Source organism: Chelmon rostratus, chromosome 23 (genome assembly GCF_017976325.1).
Source record: "Chelmon rostratus isolate fCheRos1 chromosome 23, fCheRos1.pri, whole genome shotgun sequence".
In the NCBI taxonomy this organism is placed as follows: domain Eukaryota; kingdom Metazoa; phylum Chordata; class Actinopteri; order Chaetodontiformes; family Chaetodontidae; genus Chelmon; species Chelmon rostratus.
The window spans coordinates 13,483,566-13,500,095 of NC_055680.1; the positions used below are offsets into that span (position 1 = coordinate 13,483,566).

The window sequence follows — 16,530 nt, forward strand, 5'->3', positions numbered from 1 at the left end:
AGTTTGAACTTACTTGGTTTTTTTTTTCTTATTTTCTATGTTTATTGTTATGTACCAAGATACCAAGTCAAAATTTGTGATTGCCGGCTGTGTAGAGAAATGAATCATGTCTAGGCCCCAATAAAGAGAGTAAACATTTCCCCATTCATTCATTATCTGATATCATCATCATCAGAAACAGTCACAGTAACATGTGTTACCATCAAGCAAAAGGAAGAAACTGCATTGGAAGAAGAAGACAAACAAACCAAGTGAAAGAGATGATTTAGTTTATGATCTTACACCACAACAGTGTCTGAGCACAGAAAAAAATACAGATTCATTTTTTATCCAGTAAGATCAATAATTTAAGTAGAGTTTTAGTGTGAGTTTCTTGCATTCTTGCTAACCAACAGTACCACCTGTTGACCAGCACAAGTAAAATCATTCTAAGATTCATTGGTTCTGATATTCTTAATCAGAATAGACAACAGAACTACTCCATGTTCACACTTCCCTGATACTTATTCATGAAACATTTCACTTGACAAGAAAGTGCACCTCTTTCGTGACACAGTAAACTACAACCCTGATTCCAAAAACGTTGTGATGCTGTGTAAAACATTACGCAGTGTAACCATTTTTCTTTTTGAATCTGGATTGTAATGTCAGCCGGCTGTTTATCATTAAACAAGCTGAAATTTCTCTTTTGAGCTCTCATTAACCAAATCACTTGAAGTGCTCATTATGCAGCATGACAGAAATCTAAACAACCTGAAACAAAAATTAAGTTCTTGAAGTATGAACTTGCCCTAAATCCACCTTCATAAATGCAACACCTCACCAGCTTGTCTCCTGTCAGATACATCCTGTTCAGTTTGTTGCCAGTACTCAGACTGTCCTTTCATTGAGACAGACTTTGAACTTCTCTTGTAGTCAAGTCTTCTCCAGACTGTTATAGAAACCAGTGTCTCTGCGGTGCTGTTGGACTGGCATGTTCCTCCTGGTGCTGCGGACCTTCTCCAGGTTGATCTCCACCAGCACCATGCCTGGCTCCTCCCCTCCGCAGTCGCCCAGCACCTCACCCCAGGGATCCACCACCAGAGCGTGGCCATACGACGAGCGCTTCTCGTGGTGACGGCCAACCTGCGCCGCCGCCAGGACGAAACACTGGGTCTCGATTGCCCGTGCGCGGAGTAACACCTGTGAACAAATACATGAAGTTTGTGTTTGCTTGAGTTTATATCTTATAATTATGCTTTCATTCCAAGCTTTGAAATCAAACAAACAGCCTTTCTTATCATGACTCATCCCACCTCCCAATGAGCAGCCCCTGTTGGTACAGTGAAGGCTGACGGGTATGTCAGAATCTCGGCCTCGTTCCTTTGCAGAGCCAGCGACAGCTCAGGGAATCGCAGATCGTAGCAGATGCCCAAACCGACCTGTGGCAACAATACAAGAATGGTCAAAAACTATTTTTCTGCATTTATATGGACTATTTGGGAAAACTGTTTGTTGGTGTGTTTTGGAGATATTTAGCATTTTGCATTAAAATTTCCAAGCTGGAAAATATTTTTACATTTATAGGTCTACTTGATGATGATTCTTATCTCATAAAATGACACCTTGCCGATGGGAGTTTGGACCGGAGACACGAGGGAGGGTCCAGGGATGGTGAAGGCAGTTTCTTTCAGGGAAACGCCTTTTTCTGGCAATTCCACGTCAAACAAATGGCACTTCCTGTAGACTGATGTGATGTCACCTGTGGGTGTAATGACAGTGTGTCAGTGTAAGTGTGCCTTTGCGTGCATCATAGACATATATAAAGATGTATATAAAGAGTATAAAAAGATGGACAATATATCGTCACTTCTTCCACTGTGCAAAAGTGAAGCCAAAATATCCCAGATGCTAAATTACGACTCCTACTGTGGTGAAAAGATAACCCGCCTTGCTCTGCCTCTAATTGGCTAGTATTCATTACCTTCGTTGGTTGGACTGGTTAGGTTTAGGCATGAGGAGTGATGATTAGTTAGGGTTAGGGTGACAATGACAGGGTAAGCCAATCAGAAGCAGAGTATGGTAGGTTATCCCTTCCCCATGGTAAGATTTGTAAATTTGCATTCCGGTAACAGCCGTTGCCATCTTAAAGCCAGAGTGTGTACAGTGTGTGTGTGTGAGGTTGGTCCCGCTCACGCACACACCCGACTCAACTACGAGCAGGGCTCTGCTGTCAATCATGATCTCACACCCAATTTTTATATTATGAAATGAACAATTAAAATTACAATTAAAGCCACCAGGGGGCGATCAAGATGTTTTGGCCCCACTTTTGAGGAGCTGTCTTGTCATGCACTTTTATATACAGTCAGTGATCTAAAAGGAGTCATCAAACAAAATGTGGACTGTGGGACTTAAAAAAGCATTTTAATACGAGTGAGTTTCTGTGTGTGTGAAAGAATGTAAAGAGGGATCGTTGGACGCCACCTTTATCATTAATTATGATGTGACTGTTGTAGATTCGTCTGTCAGTCTCCCAGTCGTGGCCTCGTTCATGAAATCCCCCAAGAGACAGCCACACTTTCAACTTCCTGGAAGAAGGAGAGGTTAAGATGCCTAACCTAAACAGGTGCCAATCGATTCACAACTTCTTCACATGACACATAACACAATAGAGACCTAATTCTAAAAGCCTGACTAGAAAAGTAGGGAGAGTCATCCTGTAATGGTAGCTGCCTGCTGATGGCTTGGCTACCAAATACATACCAAGTACACAATGTTACAAAAAACTTACTGAACCAAGGCTGATTTCTAGCTCCAACTACTACATGTCTGTTTCTTTCAATCATTCAGCCAACAGTACATTTTGGCTCAAGAAAAGCTGAAGAAGCAGGAAGCAAAACACTGTTAGCTCTGTATCTTATTTAATCTCATGTAATTGTTTGGTTTGAACAGAGCCAAGATCTGTGCAAGAGTTTAGAACTTTCTAAGAGTAGTTTACCTTGTTCTCTGCCAGCAGCAGAATACACACTTTCCTGCCAATGTGGGAAGCAAAACAAAGCCAAAAAAGTACTATGTGTGTCCTAAGAACAAAAAACAACACCTTTTCTACCTTGCCAGGTCAGTATACTGTGAGATTGTGTGTCCTGTCAGGCTCTCAGACAGCGACAGCGTCTCCTCTCGACTGGATCCAATGTAGTCAAAGCCCTCAGGCAGGAAGACCATACTGGCCCCTCGCTCCTTGGCCTCCTCCACTAGCTGCTTACAAGCAGACAAGTTGGCCTCTTTGTCTGGGGTGGCTGTCACCTGACACACAGCAGCCACTGGGCGACGTGAAGTCAACATCCTGCATGGACAAGAGGTTGTTGTTATGTCCATTGGACAGACGCAGTGTGCCATGCAACAATGTCAGGTCGATCATGGTTGATCATTAACTGCACTAGTTTTCTGTTAGGCATTTTTGGTATAATATTGTACAGCTTTGTACCCATGGTGATCTTAGTAGGATACATAGATATATGAATAAATCTAATTCAAATGCAATAATATCTGAAATAAAAGGCACTTCACTCATGCTCTTATTTGCATCTTAGTCGTGCATGTTTGCAGACACCAACTTTACTGTCCAAAATCATTCAAATAACACAATACAAATGCAGTCTTTTTATACGCTTCTTGTTTAGAGAGCTGTTAGATATAAAGCAATATAATCCGTGATGTATGAAGAATAAACAACATACCTGTTATGTAGTTTGATCTGCTGTCTCCAGGCTGACAGAGAGGCCAAATACCTTACAGACGTTCCCAAAGTGCACCTGACTGTAAGCATTGGTCCAAGCGGCCTATGCAGTGTGTCATAAGCCGTGTTTAGTCCATGTTAACAGCAAATTAAGTTTGCTTCAGTGTTAGAGGTAAAGCAGGAAGGACCAGTCGAGCTTCTTTCTTCTTCTCTGTTCTTCATCAGAGTGTTGAAACCAGCTCCACCTGCTGGAGACTATTCTCCTTGGTGTAGTGTGCTGAGAGCGATCTGCTTTTGTTATTCAGCAAATATATTATAGTAGCAAAGAAGAAAATGAACATTAGGGGTTCCTATAAAATAATAACATTCATACACAAAATAGAGCAAAAGCTTCAGCAGTTCAGATAATTATCTTCAACAATTTATGTTAAGAGTCTCATTAAAGGTTTGGTTTTGCTGAAGCATAAACACGTAAACGTACGTTCCAAAAACCACACTTTTCACACACAATGAACCTGAAATATAAAAGGTACGATAATCCTTCATAATTTGAAGGGAAATAAAAGGTCCCTCCAAACTGCACTGCATTTCCACACAGGCACTCTCCTGAACCAGCTCTCCGCCTCCTGCCTGGGGTCCTTCTCAGCAACACCCTTCCAAGATGGCAGCCAACAGTAGCAGCACGGGCAGCAAATCCAGCAACAGCGCCGGTGGAAAACAGTCCGGCCCGTCGGCAGAACAGGTACCCTCACGTCCACCTCGGGCTGCTTTAGTCGGTACACTCGCTGTCGTTGTTGCTCAGTCGTGTCAGGTGAAGCTAAAGCCGCTAATCGGACACCCAGCTAGCCGTGGCTAACGTTAGCTTCCCATCGCCATCATCCGCCTATCATTCTGCTTTCTCACCACAAAGCGTGACAGCAAATGATTTGCGTTCATAAAGAATTTGCCACTGGTCTGTGCTCCTAATGAGCAGTTTAACAGGGCGTAGTTCCATTTAAATTAGGATACGCCTGTAATAGGATGGTGTGCTTCAGTGAATAGGTCTTGTCCAGTTAAAGACAGTGGGAGAAGCTATTTTTATACCTGAAGACCACCCAATCCTACTATACTAACGTCAAGGTACACCGAGTATTCAGATCCTTTTAAGTAAAAAATAATAATGCCACTCTGTGATGTTCTAAAAGTGCAGAACTATTAACAGCAACACATACTGAAAGTATGTTTAAACCAGCCATGATTATACATTTTAATTAGCTGATTATTTCATCAATTAAATTGTTAATTTGAAGTTTCTAAAATGTGTGGCGGTACTGAAAAAACACCCATCACAATTTCCTACAGTCTACAGTGGCACATTCAGGCTCAGATAGCTTGGTCTGACTGAGCAACACTTAGTAATCCAAACATATTACATTTACAGTGACATAAAGTAGAGAAAATAGTAAATCCTGACATATTAAAGACTGAAACTGGTTAATATTTAGTATTTTTGCTGTAAATTAACAATAATTATATAATAATAACTTCAAACACTAATCAATTATCAAAGCTGTTTCTGATCAATCTCCTGTCAACCAACAAATCATTTTATTAAGTTTTCATTTCAGCTCTAATTAGAAGTATTTAAATATAAAATTCATGCAGAATTAGAGCTTTCACTGTCTTATATTATACTGCTGAATCATAAGTACTGATGCATTAACTAACTTATCTAAAACAATGCATCATGTTTGTATTATGATCATGTATTTTATGTGTACAACCTTAATCTGCAGAGTAAATGGTAAGTACAGCTGTCATTCGTCATGGAGTTACACGTATAATAACTGCCCCTAAAATGTAGTGGTTTAGAAATACAAAGAAGCATAAAATGGAAAGTACCTCAAAGTAGTACTTTGTGTAAATGTACTCAGTTACTTTCAACTACAGTCCCAAAACGTTCATCGTCCCTCCTTACCCATCATTTAGCCCATACATTTTCAGAAATCAATTTGCAGTTTTACTGATCAGTTAGTTTCTACAGTGTGTTAAATTATGACACAGCTGATTAATTTGACAAATCAACAGCCATAAATCAAAGTATTTCATTTATAAAGATGCACAATGAAGAGTTGCAAGCACCTCTGCTTGTAACAATCACATGTATTTAACTCCATAAATAAGCACTTGTTTAATAGATGATAGTAGTTATCATCTATTATACATAATAGTTTCAGCACTACATCACTGATTTAAAACTTAGACTGCCATGTATGACACAAGTCTGTATGTCTGAATTGTTGCTGATGGTGTATTTTTGTGTGACAGGTGGTGGCAACATTTCAGAGGATGCGTCAGGAACAGCGCAGTATGGCTTCGAAAGCTGCAGATTTGGAGATGGATATCAATGAGCACAGGTTGGCAGCAGATGTTGCACCTCTGCAGCCTCTGAATCACTGTCTACTCATTTCATATCAGATCAAGACAGACATTATCTATAACAATCTCCTGCTGACCTAGCCACCACAGCAGTCTGTATTAGCTTTATAGATAAGCTTTATTTTGTATTTGTCCTTGGTCGCAAATGCAAAATGTTTCAGTTACAGTTACCAGACCAGACCCGCTGAGTGCATCTCTTAGGTGTCTTAATGGATTTATTTTGAGTTTTAAAAAATTTTTTTTTCCCCCATCCAGCTTAGTAATTGACACCCTGAAGAATGTGGACCCTTCGAGGAAATGCTTCCGTCTAGTAGGAGGAGTGTTGGTGGAGAGGACAGTAAAAGAAGTTCTGCCAGCCTTGGAAACCAACAAAGAACAGGTGATGGTTGAGAAAAGTAAAACAAATGTGCATAAGCTTTAAATGTCACTAGTGTAATGTATTAGCTGGGAACGGAACAACAAATATGAAGTGCAAAGGTGTTTAATTGTTAAAGTTGTTTTGGAAAAGTAATTGAGGCTATTAAATATCTATTTTTATTTAAAGTAGATACTTGCAAGGTGACTACTTTCCGTTCACAGCTGCATACATGTAGCCATTTGATATACTAATAACAGTTGTCTTCCGTTAATGTACAAATTAAACATAATTTAAGTCAAAAGACAACTTCAGGCACCAATCTAAAATTGACTCCCCCCCCCCGCAGATCTCCAAAATAATCGAGTCCATCAACACGCAGATGCAGTCGAAAGGACGAGAGCTCACAGAGTACAGGGAACGCTACAACATCCGGTTGGTGGGAGAAGGTGAAGGAGAGGCACAAGGGCAGTCAGCAGCATCTTCCACGGACAGCGAAGGAGGCGGGTCTAAAAGCGGAGCTGGTGTTTTAGTGTCGTAGTTTGTCATGATAGAGCGCAACAGTAGGGCCTTATGATTTCTGCAGCACTGATAACACAACTGGAGTCACAAAATCTCGGTTCAGTGATTGAACATTTCACAGGATAACTTTGGTTTTTCAAGATTGGTGAAAATTCTGCTAAACACAATGCACTTGGTATATCAGTAACAGTACACACAGTTCTCCGCTTACGCAAGTGAATGCTAATGTGTGTAAAAAAAAAAAAAATAAGGGTGTTTGTCTTGCAATTGCCTTGTCAGTGAAGCTGACTTTTTTTTATTTCTGAAATACTTTGGCATAAATTAAACAAACTCAACTACTTGTTTTAGCCATACTCTCATTTACACATTGCCAAGGTGCTGGGTTATTTCAAAGTTTAAGATGTTCAAATGCCTCGAACATACAAGGCATATTAGTTCACAGCGCATTTTTAAGTAAACACGCTTTTGCATTTTGTAAACTTAAGATTTTGGACTAACAATTTAGAAATGAGGAAAAATAAAAGCTGATTTCATAAAGCCCTAGAGTAGGTTGAGCATCGCTAAGAGTCACCCTTGCCAAGGCAGCACAGGTCCTGGGGGGCATTTTGACAACATGTGTTACAAGCAAGAGCGAGAAATTATACTGTAAACATGTCACCACTGATCAGAATGAGTCTGTCGGCTTTGTTCGGCCTCCCTCTGTGAAGCATTTAATTCACAACTGTCTTCATGCGTATGCCATGGACAGAACATCCACTGGTTTGTATTCACAATGCTGATGTGAGGTCAGATTGTGTTCAGTGGTGACTAAAGCGCATGCTGTGATGTGACCGGTGAGAGACAAGAAGTCAGCGCTACCACCACAGCTTGATAATAAAGCCCTATCATTGAAAACACAAACTAGTCATGTTCTTTCTGATCTGTGGCACATGCTTGAGCTTGGAGTGGTTAAATTCATTTTCTAGCACAGTCTAAATAGAAGAAATGCCACCTACGACCTGATGTGTGCTGTCCAGACTGTTTAGTTGTAAGGACAAAAAATGTTTTTGCTGATGATGGTTATGAATTAAAGAATGTTACAATTGTGTCTGGTCTCTTACATCCTTATTACTGTGTGGCACAAAGCTTTTTCAGAAAGTTGAACCCATTCGAGCAGTAGTCCATGCATGTGTGGTAGATTTCATATTTAGATCCCAAAATAATGCAGTCAAATCAAATTGAGGTTGACAGATTTCTGTCTACAAACGACCTCACTTTACGTTGCTTACATCTGGAATAATTCACATTCATGGCTTTATGGGTTATTAAGGGAATTTATTAGATTTTTAGAAAAGTGTTGCCTCTATTTTTTGTCTTTGTTTTGGATAGTTTTATTCAAATTTAAGATAAAAACTGCAGTCCATTGCCTTAACTGCTAGGGTGGGGGGACCTATAAAATTGTCATATTTCAATACAATACAGTTGTCATTCACTTTTAATTTTTTCTTCACACGGAAATAACAGAATAAGAGAAAAATGCTTCTCAGATTATTTCTGTTTCTGGAGGTTACAGAACACATGCATCATACTAACGTTAATGATGATGATTTGTTTATTTTCTACACCCCGTTTCCATGTAAAACAAAGAAGTGGTGACAATGGACCTTTATTCTGACCCGTGACCGTTGGCATCAGTTCACCTGACCGCTAGCCAGGTAGCAGAGCTTCAGGGTCTAATCCGGTGGCGCCTTTACTCCAGACATTACGTTTATTACGTACGCACATGCGCCGCCGTCTCAGCAGCAGCAGCGCAGGAGGGTAATAACTGTAGTGTTTTGATGGACAACACGGAATCTGGATCAGTTTCGTCGTTTTATTCATTCTGTCGATGGCCTTATGAAAATCTGGCGCAGCGCTGCCACGAGCCAGCTGGATATGCAGTCAAGTATTCGTTGCATTTCCAGCCGAACGGGCTGGCGTGTTAGCATCGCGATAGCAATGTAGGTAACATTAGCTGGGACGCTTGGACAGAAATAGCCATCCCTCATAGAAACGGCAGCCTGCTCCGGTGTTTGGACCCGCTTTGTGTGCAGAAATTGGCCAGTTTGTAGCTGCTCTGGAATGCATCTCTCCAAGAAATGTTCCGCCTTCAAAGTGGTGCTGAGTGCTCTGCTGATAGTGGCGCTCCTGCAGCTCATATACCTGTCCTTCTTATCCAAGTTTCACGGCAAGCAGCAGCGGTACCGGTACTCTGAGCTCTTTGGAGGATCCGGGGGCAAGAAAAATGGGCACCACGAAAAAAACTCGCGGAAGGAGCGCCTGAGGTACTCGCTGTCTACCGGCGGCATCTTTGACAATAGTGGTCAGTACCGGGTGTACAAGAACTTGATCAAAAGTGACTTCACCACAAATCAGAAGCCAGGATCCGACCCGAGCTCTAACGTCCTGGCTTTAGCCACACACACAACCATCAACAACCTGCATCACCTGGAATCTCTTCTGGAAAGGTGGCAAAACCCTCTCTCTGTGGCCATATTCGCACATGGGCAAGATGTCAAGTTTGCCACAGCTCTGGTCTATGCACTCAGCTTCTTCTGCCCTCAGATTCAAGCCCTGGTGGACTTCCACTTGGTCTGCCTCTCAGGAGAGATGGCCAGTTTCCCTGAGCAGGACCGTGAGCATTTTGTGGGGCTTGAGGACTGTGCCTCTGTGTTCTCCAGACTGGAGACCCACAGGGATAAATACAAGAACTATGCCATCAGTGGAAACATCTCCTACCCCAACAACCTTCTTCGAAATGTTGCCCGAGGTGGCACGGAGTCCTCCTACATCCTGGTCATTGACATCGACATGATGCCAAGCGCCGACCTACACCAGCAGTTCCTGGCCATGATCATGAGGCGTGAGCCAGCCAGTGATGAGGTATTTGTCTTGCCCGCCTTCGAGATCCGCCACGCCAGGAAGATGCCTGCCACCAAGGCGGAGCTGGTTCAGCTCTACCAGGTAGGTGAGGTCCGGCCGTTCTATGAAGAGCTGTGTCCTCGCTGTCAAGCCCCCACCAACTACTCACAGTGGGTTAACAGCCACGTCAGGGAGACGGGCACCCTGGAAGTTGCCTACACACTCACCTGGGTGGACCCCTGGGAGCCTTTCTACATTGGGCCCCACACTGTGCCCCTTTACGACGAGAACTTCAAGCAATATGGCTTCAATCGTATCAGCCAGGTTTGTACAATTTGAACATTTATGTGTGACCATGAATTAAGATTGTTTTGGTCTAGATTGAATGTAGTCTAATGCACAGCAGGCTGGCAGGTGCATTGGAGCATGAGGACATTCAAAAGGCTTGTGCACTGTCAACACTAAGTCTATTGAAAAGGCAACATTTTGGTCACATCTACTGTCTTCTGCAGGTATGAGAGGATATTTTACAGATATTGTCATGAACAACTCTTCAGCTTTTCACATAAAATTATAGTAATTGTGCCATTGTTAACAGTAGTTTGCAATAAGGTTGAGATCAGTAGTGTCTTTGATCGCTGGTGAAATTCTCTATTTGTGTTACGGTCATCAAATCCCACAAAAAGACCAGCAACTAACATTTATTTCTAATATTGATGAATCTGCTGGTTATATTCTAGATTTTTCAATTCATCTTTGGGTCCTTCAAGTCAAAGGAAACTGATGATTAATAATAATAAAGGAATGTTTAAAATGCACATCATAATTTTCCCTTTGCCAAAGTTAAATCATTTAAATTCCCTGTTTTTTCCGAAACCAAAGATTTTCAGTTTCCAAGCATCACACACAAATATATTGACACATATTGACACTTGAGAAGCTACAGCCATTGAATTCTTGGTATTTTCTCTTCGATTAAGTAGGCGCTACACTCATTTTACACATGAAGGTCAGTTAACAAGGAGCACCACTCGACCTGTAAAAGCCATTTTATCGTGTCTTCTGTGGCTCTGAGGGGGTAGTCTGAGATAAAACCCATCAGGGTTCTCTCATATTGGGCTTGAAACTTCACATTTTGCATTTAAAAATGGGGCTGTTTGAAAGAGATGGGCATTTGTCAAGCAGGTCTAATAAAAGCTGCTATTGAGTTGCATCAGTGGCATGAGATCCAGTGCTTTTATGGAGTTTGACCCACACTAAAGACTAAAAGTCAGGATATCACGGCCTCTGCTGCTTCGTAGCCTTCTTTGAATCCACTTGCTCCTTCTTCTCTCCATCCTTTGGCAGCATCGCTACACCCTGGTCCATGTCCTCTCCCCTCTTTACCTCTTTCTGATACATCTCTCCTAGTCCCATGATGATGCTGTCCATATTATACCTTTTTTTATCAAATCTCCTTGCACTTGTTTCTACCCATCTTCCTCATGTCTTCTTTCTTCCACACGTTTCATCTCTTCCTCCTCTTTTCCCATCTGTTCTGTCCTTCTTGCTGTCACCTTTCCTCTCACCTCTGCACAATCTGTCTTGTCTGTCATTCTCGTCTTCCGTCTCACCTTTCCCCCTCATCGCTTCCCACTTCCACGTCTGCCTTCAAATCCTGTTCTCTGTCCCCGCAGACCTGCGAGCTCCATGTGGCCGGATACAGGTTCTCTGTGCTGAGCTCAGCCTTCGTGGTGCACCGGGGCTTCAAGATCCAGGGGGAGTTCCACGCCAGGAAGGACGAGGAGAATAAACGCAACCGGGTTCTGTTTCGCACCTTCAAAGAGGGCCTCAAAACCAAATACCCATCCTCCAACCGACGATGCTGAGACAAGATGGGGACTATATATCCTGCCTCTATCAGTCCCTAATGAAATCAGTCTTCTGCTCAAGTTACGGACGTACATTTTTCTTATTTTAGCTAGATTCAGCTTCCAGTCAGACTCCCCCTGCACAAAACGTCCTAGTTTTTCTATGATTTCTTGCGATAATGGCACAGTTGGAGTTTAATCCAACTCTTGGGTTTATTTCAAGTCTGTCTGAAAATGAGCAGCAAGGAAATGTTCTCTGGGGATTTCTGAAAGCGTCCTGCTACTCGGGACTGAAAGGAAGAAATTATTATTCAAGATTGGAAAACTGGCTGGCGACTCATGAGATTACGGTTTTGTTTTTTCAGTCAAATGCAAATCTAAAACCTAGCTGGCATTTGATTGACGTGAATGCTAAAAGCATGTGGGGCACGTTTTCTATTTTAAAACATTTTTGAGCTTGTCCAGATTCAAAAATAGACACAACAATGTGACTGTAAGACACCAAGTCTCTACATGATCACTAAGAGACAAAAGTCCTAATTTCACCGTATGTTAACATTAAGTTGAAGGTTCTATATTTCCTGACAGCTGATCAAAGACTGCTTTGTACCTCAAAGTCCAACTGAAATCATGTGCAGTGAAATGTAATGCCAAAATAAAGGGAAGAAAAAAGGGTCTTTCTACCCAAAATATAGAACCGTGATTTTACAGCTTTATGCAAAAATCGTTTAAAATGAATCAATATGCCTGGCTGTTTGAATAAGTAGATGGAGAACGAACAGCCTTCTGACTGGCTCTTGCAAAGACAGGAGGCACAATCATCATGCTGTAGCAGGACAAAAAAACAAAAAACGTGCAATTCAATTTCAGTTCAGTTCAAGTGTAACACAATGGCAATTCAGTGTGACTATCATTGGAAATCCTATCTATCAGTACAGTGGGATATCAACCCTGACTCTGAAGTCCTTTCAACCTCTGTGCCAATCAATGACATACTCTGACCACCAGATGGCAACAGGCACTGCTGTGTTTGAGTATATTTGCCTGATGGGAGTGCTAGAGGTGCTACAGCAGAACACAGGCATTACACAACGCCGGTGTGTGGCACTCAAGGGGATGTGAATTTACTCTGCGCCACAACTGTCAGCACATTTCAGAAATTTTCATACCCTTGGGAGTGCTTGTTCATACCACAAACTGAAGAGATTACTCACTACACAGAACCTTACATCGATCATTACACATCACTATAATTTCATCAAGACTATGGAAAACTACTGTATCATAACACTGAGGGTCTGATAGTCAGTGGTAGACGGTTAGATTATCTGGAGTTGTGGGGGGCGGGTTTCTACCCTCTGAAGTAGACTCCATGATGGGGGCAGTGGACTGCAGGTAGAAATGTAGCATGATTACTGGGTAGTGATAAAAATACTGCACAATCAAAAATGTAAACCACAAACAAAAGTAGCCTGTGTTGTCTAAAGGATTGCTGTGGAAACGTTTATCTGCACACCACTAGAAAATAGCAAATTATAGATCTTAAAACCCAGATTCCAAAAAAGTTGGGATGCTGTGTGTAAAAAAAAAAAACAGAATGTTTTCCTTTGATCATGCTTTTTGACTAGTACTCAACTGAAAACAGTACAAAGACAATATATTTAATGTTTTACATCACAAGCTGCATCCTGGAAAGGCTCAGTCGTTCACAAGCAAGGATGGAGCGAGGTTCACCACTTTGTGAACACATGGTTGTATGAAGGATGTTACTACATGAGCTCAGGAACACTCATAAAACCGTTGTTGGAAAACAGAACTTGTTTGCACATGGTTGCGTTCTGCTTTTCTTTCAATTCTCCACAGTGTCTCAACTTTTTTGGAATCGGGTTGCACACATTATTCTGTAACTTACTGGTGCGTACACGACATACAGTATTAAACCTCGACTACCACTCTTCTCATGTCTGTTTAGCGAAACTGCAAAGTATACATGTACAAAATATATTTTAAGTGTTAAGTTATGTAACTGTTGGAGAGATTTAAATATTTTTTCCTTCCTCACTTGTAGTGCTTATAATTATATTTATTGTGAAAATGTTTTCTGTTAACTGGAATTATTTTTTTTTATGACCCCAAGCAGGTAAACTGTAGCACGAAATTGTGTTTGGTGCAAAAAATTATGTTTTGTATGATACTTTTTTGTTTTTGGACCACTATAAAATCACTTTTCTGTGGTTTAAGGAGTGAGATCAAGTTCAACAGATTACCTTGTGTCATGACGTGGTGTTGTTTTGTTTTTCTCATGTGTCTTTTCCTTATTTGACACTTTTTTTTGTATTTATTTTTTCCTTTGTGTTCATAACATAATGCCTGATTTGTATTGTTGGAATTTCTATTAAACCTACTGAATGACTTTTATTTGACTGATGACTGTCACTCATTGAATTTCTACAAGACTCGCGTCAGTTGTTACGACCAAACAAAATCCTCAGTGATCAGAAAGCTCTTTGAGCACTTTGAAATGCACAAATCCAATCAATTAACTTCACCAGAGGAATCTCGAATGACAAGTAATCTCAACAGTGTCCAAGTATCACCTAAACAGGAAGTGAAGAAGCCGAGGGCAGGACAAGCAAAGAACTACAGTACAGCACTAAGAAACGTCTTCTGATTAAACAGAATACAGCAGATTTTACTCATTTGGTCTTAGATTGTGCTGAAAGATGAAGACTGCAAGATATCGGCCGCAGTATCGCTCACTGAGCACTTGACACAGTTGACATTAACCTGTGGTATAACATGGCTTAAAATGGGGGTTTAAAGGAATCCCTGCACCAACAGCATGTGATGGGTGATCACAGGGTGAGTCAGGCCAGCATCCAATTAAAAGCTCCTATTTAGTAATTAAGATCTGTATTAAAGCGGACTTTAAGGAGCTCTCAGTAAGGCTCCTATTTAATATGGACTGAATTACTTCTGCAATGGCAACCAAATAGCTACACCACCCGAGTAAACAACTAATGTTCCTGAAGTTTGTCATTATGTCCTACTAGATGTCTCTGTATGACCAAACCCGGTCTTAGAAAGTTGAAAATGAATAACTTTAATATCTGTTTGAGTAGCTTTAAAGTTGCGCAACTGTTGATCGGTGGGTTGACCATCTGTCTGTAAAGTAGAGCACGTGTGACATTCGGCGCTTGACTGTCAGAGGTACTGTGGCATTTTGTGGCTAAGCCTTCATTACCGGGCTCAATAACGAGCCAGGCACGCGAGAGCTAGTAGCACGCAACTCCATGCTTATGCTTTTAGAGCAGCTTTCGTTGGGCAAAAACGAATCATCATCCACCTAATCAAATATCTGGCGCTCACTTTTGCTTTCTGCTCCGTTTTATCAAGTCTTGCTCTTCAAAGATGTGCTCTTAGTCTTAGTTATAAGCAAGTGTTGAACAATATTCTCTGTATTTTTTTGTCTTATTGATTGTTACCGGATATAAAAAAAGCTTTGTCCTGTATTGTTATGAACTTTTTTTTTTCCTCTCTCTTTTGAGCTACATGGAGACGTGTTATTACAAGATTTATGTAAAAATGCATAAACTAAAAATACCACTTTTAGCTAGTTAGTTAAAAATTTTCATGCAACACACAGCCCCTTAGATAAGCACACAGATGACAAGAAAATGACTGCGCTGCAAAGACATGTTTCGCCTACCCACGGGCTTCATTTCCTTCTCCCCCTGACCTGGGTGTTAATAATGTGGCAGAAGGTGCAGAAATGTTAGCAGGGGGGGTGGCTTGTATGGATCAGGAGAGGCAGGTTTGGTGAGGTAAAGTGGGGTTTATATCGACAGCTTTGGGGAGTGGAGGCTTATCTGGGTCAGAGAGCTTTACGACATAAGCAATTAGGGCTGCGCTCTCTTGTGTACGCTAGCGGGAGGGAGGCCTCCCGCCATCTAGATTAGCCACCCTGCTAAGGCCAGGAGAGCTCCGAGGCTTCTGGACGGTGGAGGGAACCAGCTGGAGGGCGAGATGAGCAAGCGGCGGGGGGGTTCCTGGAGAGAAGGGGGAGGAAAGGGCGAGGGCAACGAGAGCAAGGGGTCAAAATACAGGCAAACAGCCCCTTCTGGGTCACTGAATGGGTGAGAAATGAAGGAGTCAGTGACCCATAATGATGACAGGAATTTGCAAACTGAAAAGTGGGTACAAATGAATTGGTTGTTTGTCCACTATAGTATGTTTGACAACAGTTTGAAGAGAAAAGGCCTACAGAGGATATTTATGCCACTTGGCTTACCATCAGTGATGTCTTCTAATCAGCCACTTGACTGGAAGGATCTGGAAGTGATTAGGCTTTGGAGAAATGGTTGAAGAGCTCTTTACTATTATTAAATAAATGCTTTGTTAGCTGAAGAGTCTCAAAGGGGATTTAGAATATAATGACTTAGAAATACACTACAATTACATAATGGTGTGTTTGCCACACTAGACCTCTATGTCAGAGTTTAGACATTAATACACAGATTAAAATCAACATGTTACTGCTTCTCACTACATTTCTCTTTAAGGAGATTCCAAAGTGTTATTAGATTAGATTAGACCTTACTGATCTCACAATGGAGAAATTCACTATTGCTCATTTTGTTCAACCACAACTCAAACATGTAACATTATTCCACTTTATCATGCAAATTGTCACATTTGAGAAGAATAAAATTGAATGTTTGCTTGATGAATGATTGATTAAATTGTTGTAAGTTACTTTTCTGTCATCAACCAAAACAAAATTGCAA

The 16,530-nt window shown here is 41.3% G+C and overlaps 3 protein-coding genes across 4 annotated transcripts; 2 read left to right on the forward strand and 1 right to left on the reverse strand.

Moving 5' to 3' along the window:
- Positions 1 to 258: 258 nt before the first annotated feature.
- On the reverse strand, positions 259 to 3,895 carry nit1 (nitrilase 1). Its single transcript, XM_041965381.1, has 6 exons — positions 3,720 to 3,895; positions 3,092 to 3,325; positions 2,467 to 2,570; positions 1,605 to 1,741; positions 1,296 to 1,421; positions 259 to 1,182 (listed from the first exon to the last, which is right to left on the reverse strand). Exons 1-6 carry the CDS (start codon positions 3,806 to 3,808, stop codon positions 916 to 918), a joined length of 957 nt encoding a protein of 318 aa, XP_041821315.1. The 5' UTR covers positions 3,809 to 3,895; the 3' UTR covers positions 259 to 915.
- A 452-nt stretch (positions 3,896 to 4,347) lies between these two features.
- On the forward strand, positions 4,348 to 8,092 carry pfdn2 (prefoldin subunit 2). Of its 2 annotated transcripts, none has more exons than XM_041965395.1 (4): positions 4,348 to 4,460; positions 6,026 to 6,114; positions 6,392 to 6,515; positions 6,841 to 8,092. In XM_041965395.1, the coding sequence occupies exons 1-4, from the start codon at positions 4,380 to 4,382 to the stop codon at positions 7,030 to 7,032; spliced, it is 486 nt and encodes a 161-aa protein (XP_041821329.1). In that variant the 5' UTR covers positions 4,348 to 4,379; the 3' UTR covers positions 7,033 to 8,092. The 2 variants fall into 2 exon arrangements, with proteins under 2 accessions (XP_041821329.1, XP_041821328.1); XM_041965394.1 differs by having other exon boundaries at positions 4,368 to 4,460; positions 6,874 to 8,092.
- A 732-nt stretch (positions 8,093 to 8,824) lies between these two features.
- On the forward strand, positions 8,825 to 14,161 carry b4gat1 (beta-1,4-glucuronyltransferase 1). Its single transcript, XM_041965287.1, has 2 exons — positions 8,825 to 10,217; positions 11,570 to 14,161. Exons 1-2 carry the CDS (start codon positions 9,114 to 9,116, stop codon positions 11,759 to 11,761), a joined length of 1,296 nt encoding a protein of 431 aa, XP_041821221.1. The 5' UTR covers positions 8,825 to 9,113; the 3' UTR covers positions 11,762 to 14,161.
- Positions 14,162 to 16,530: the final 2,369 nt, after the last annotated feature.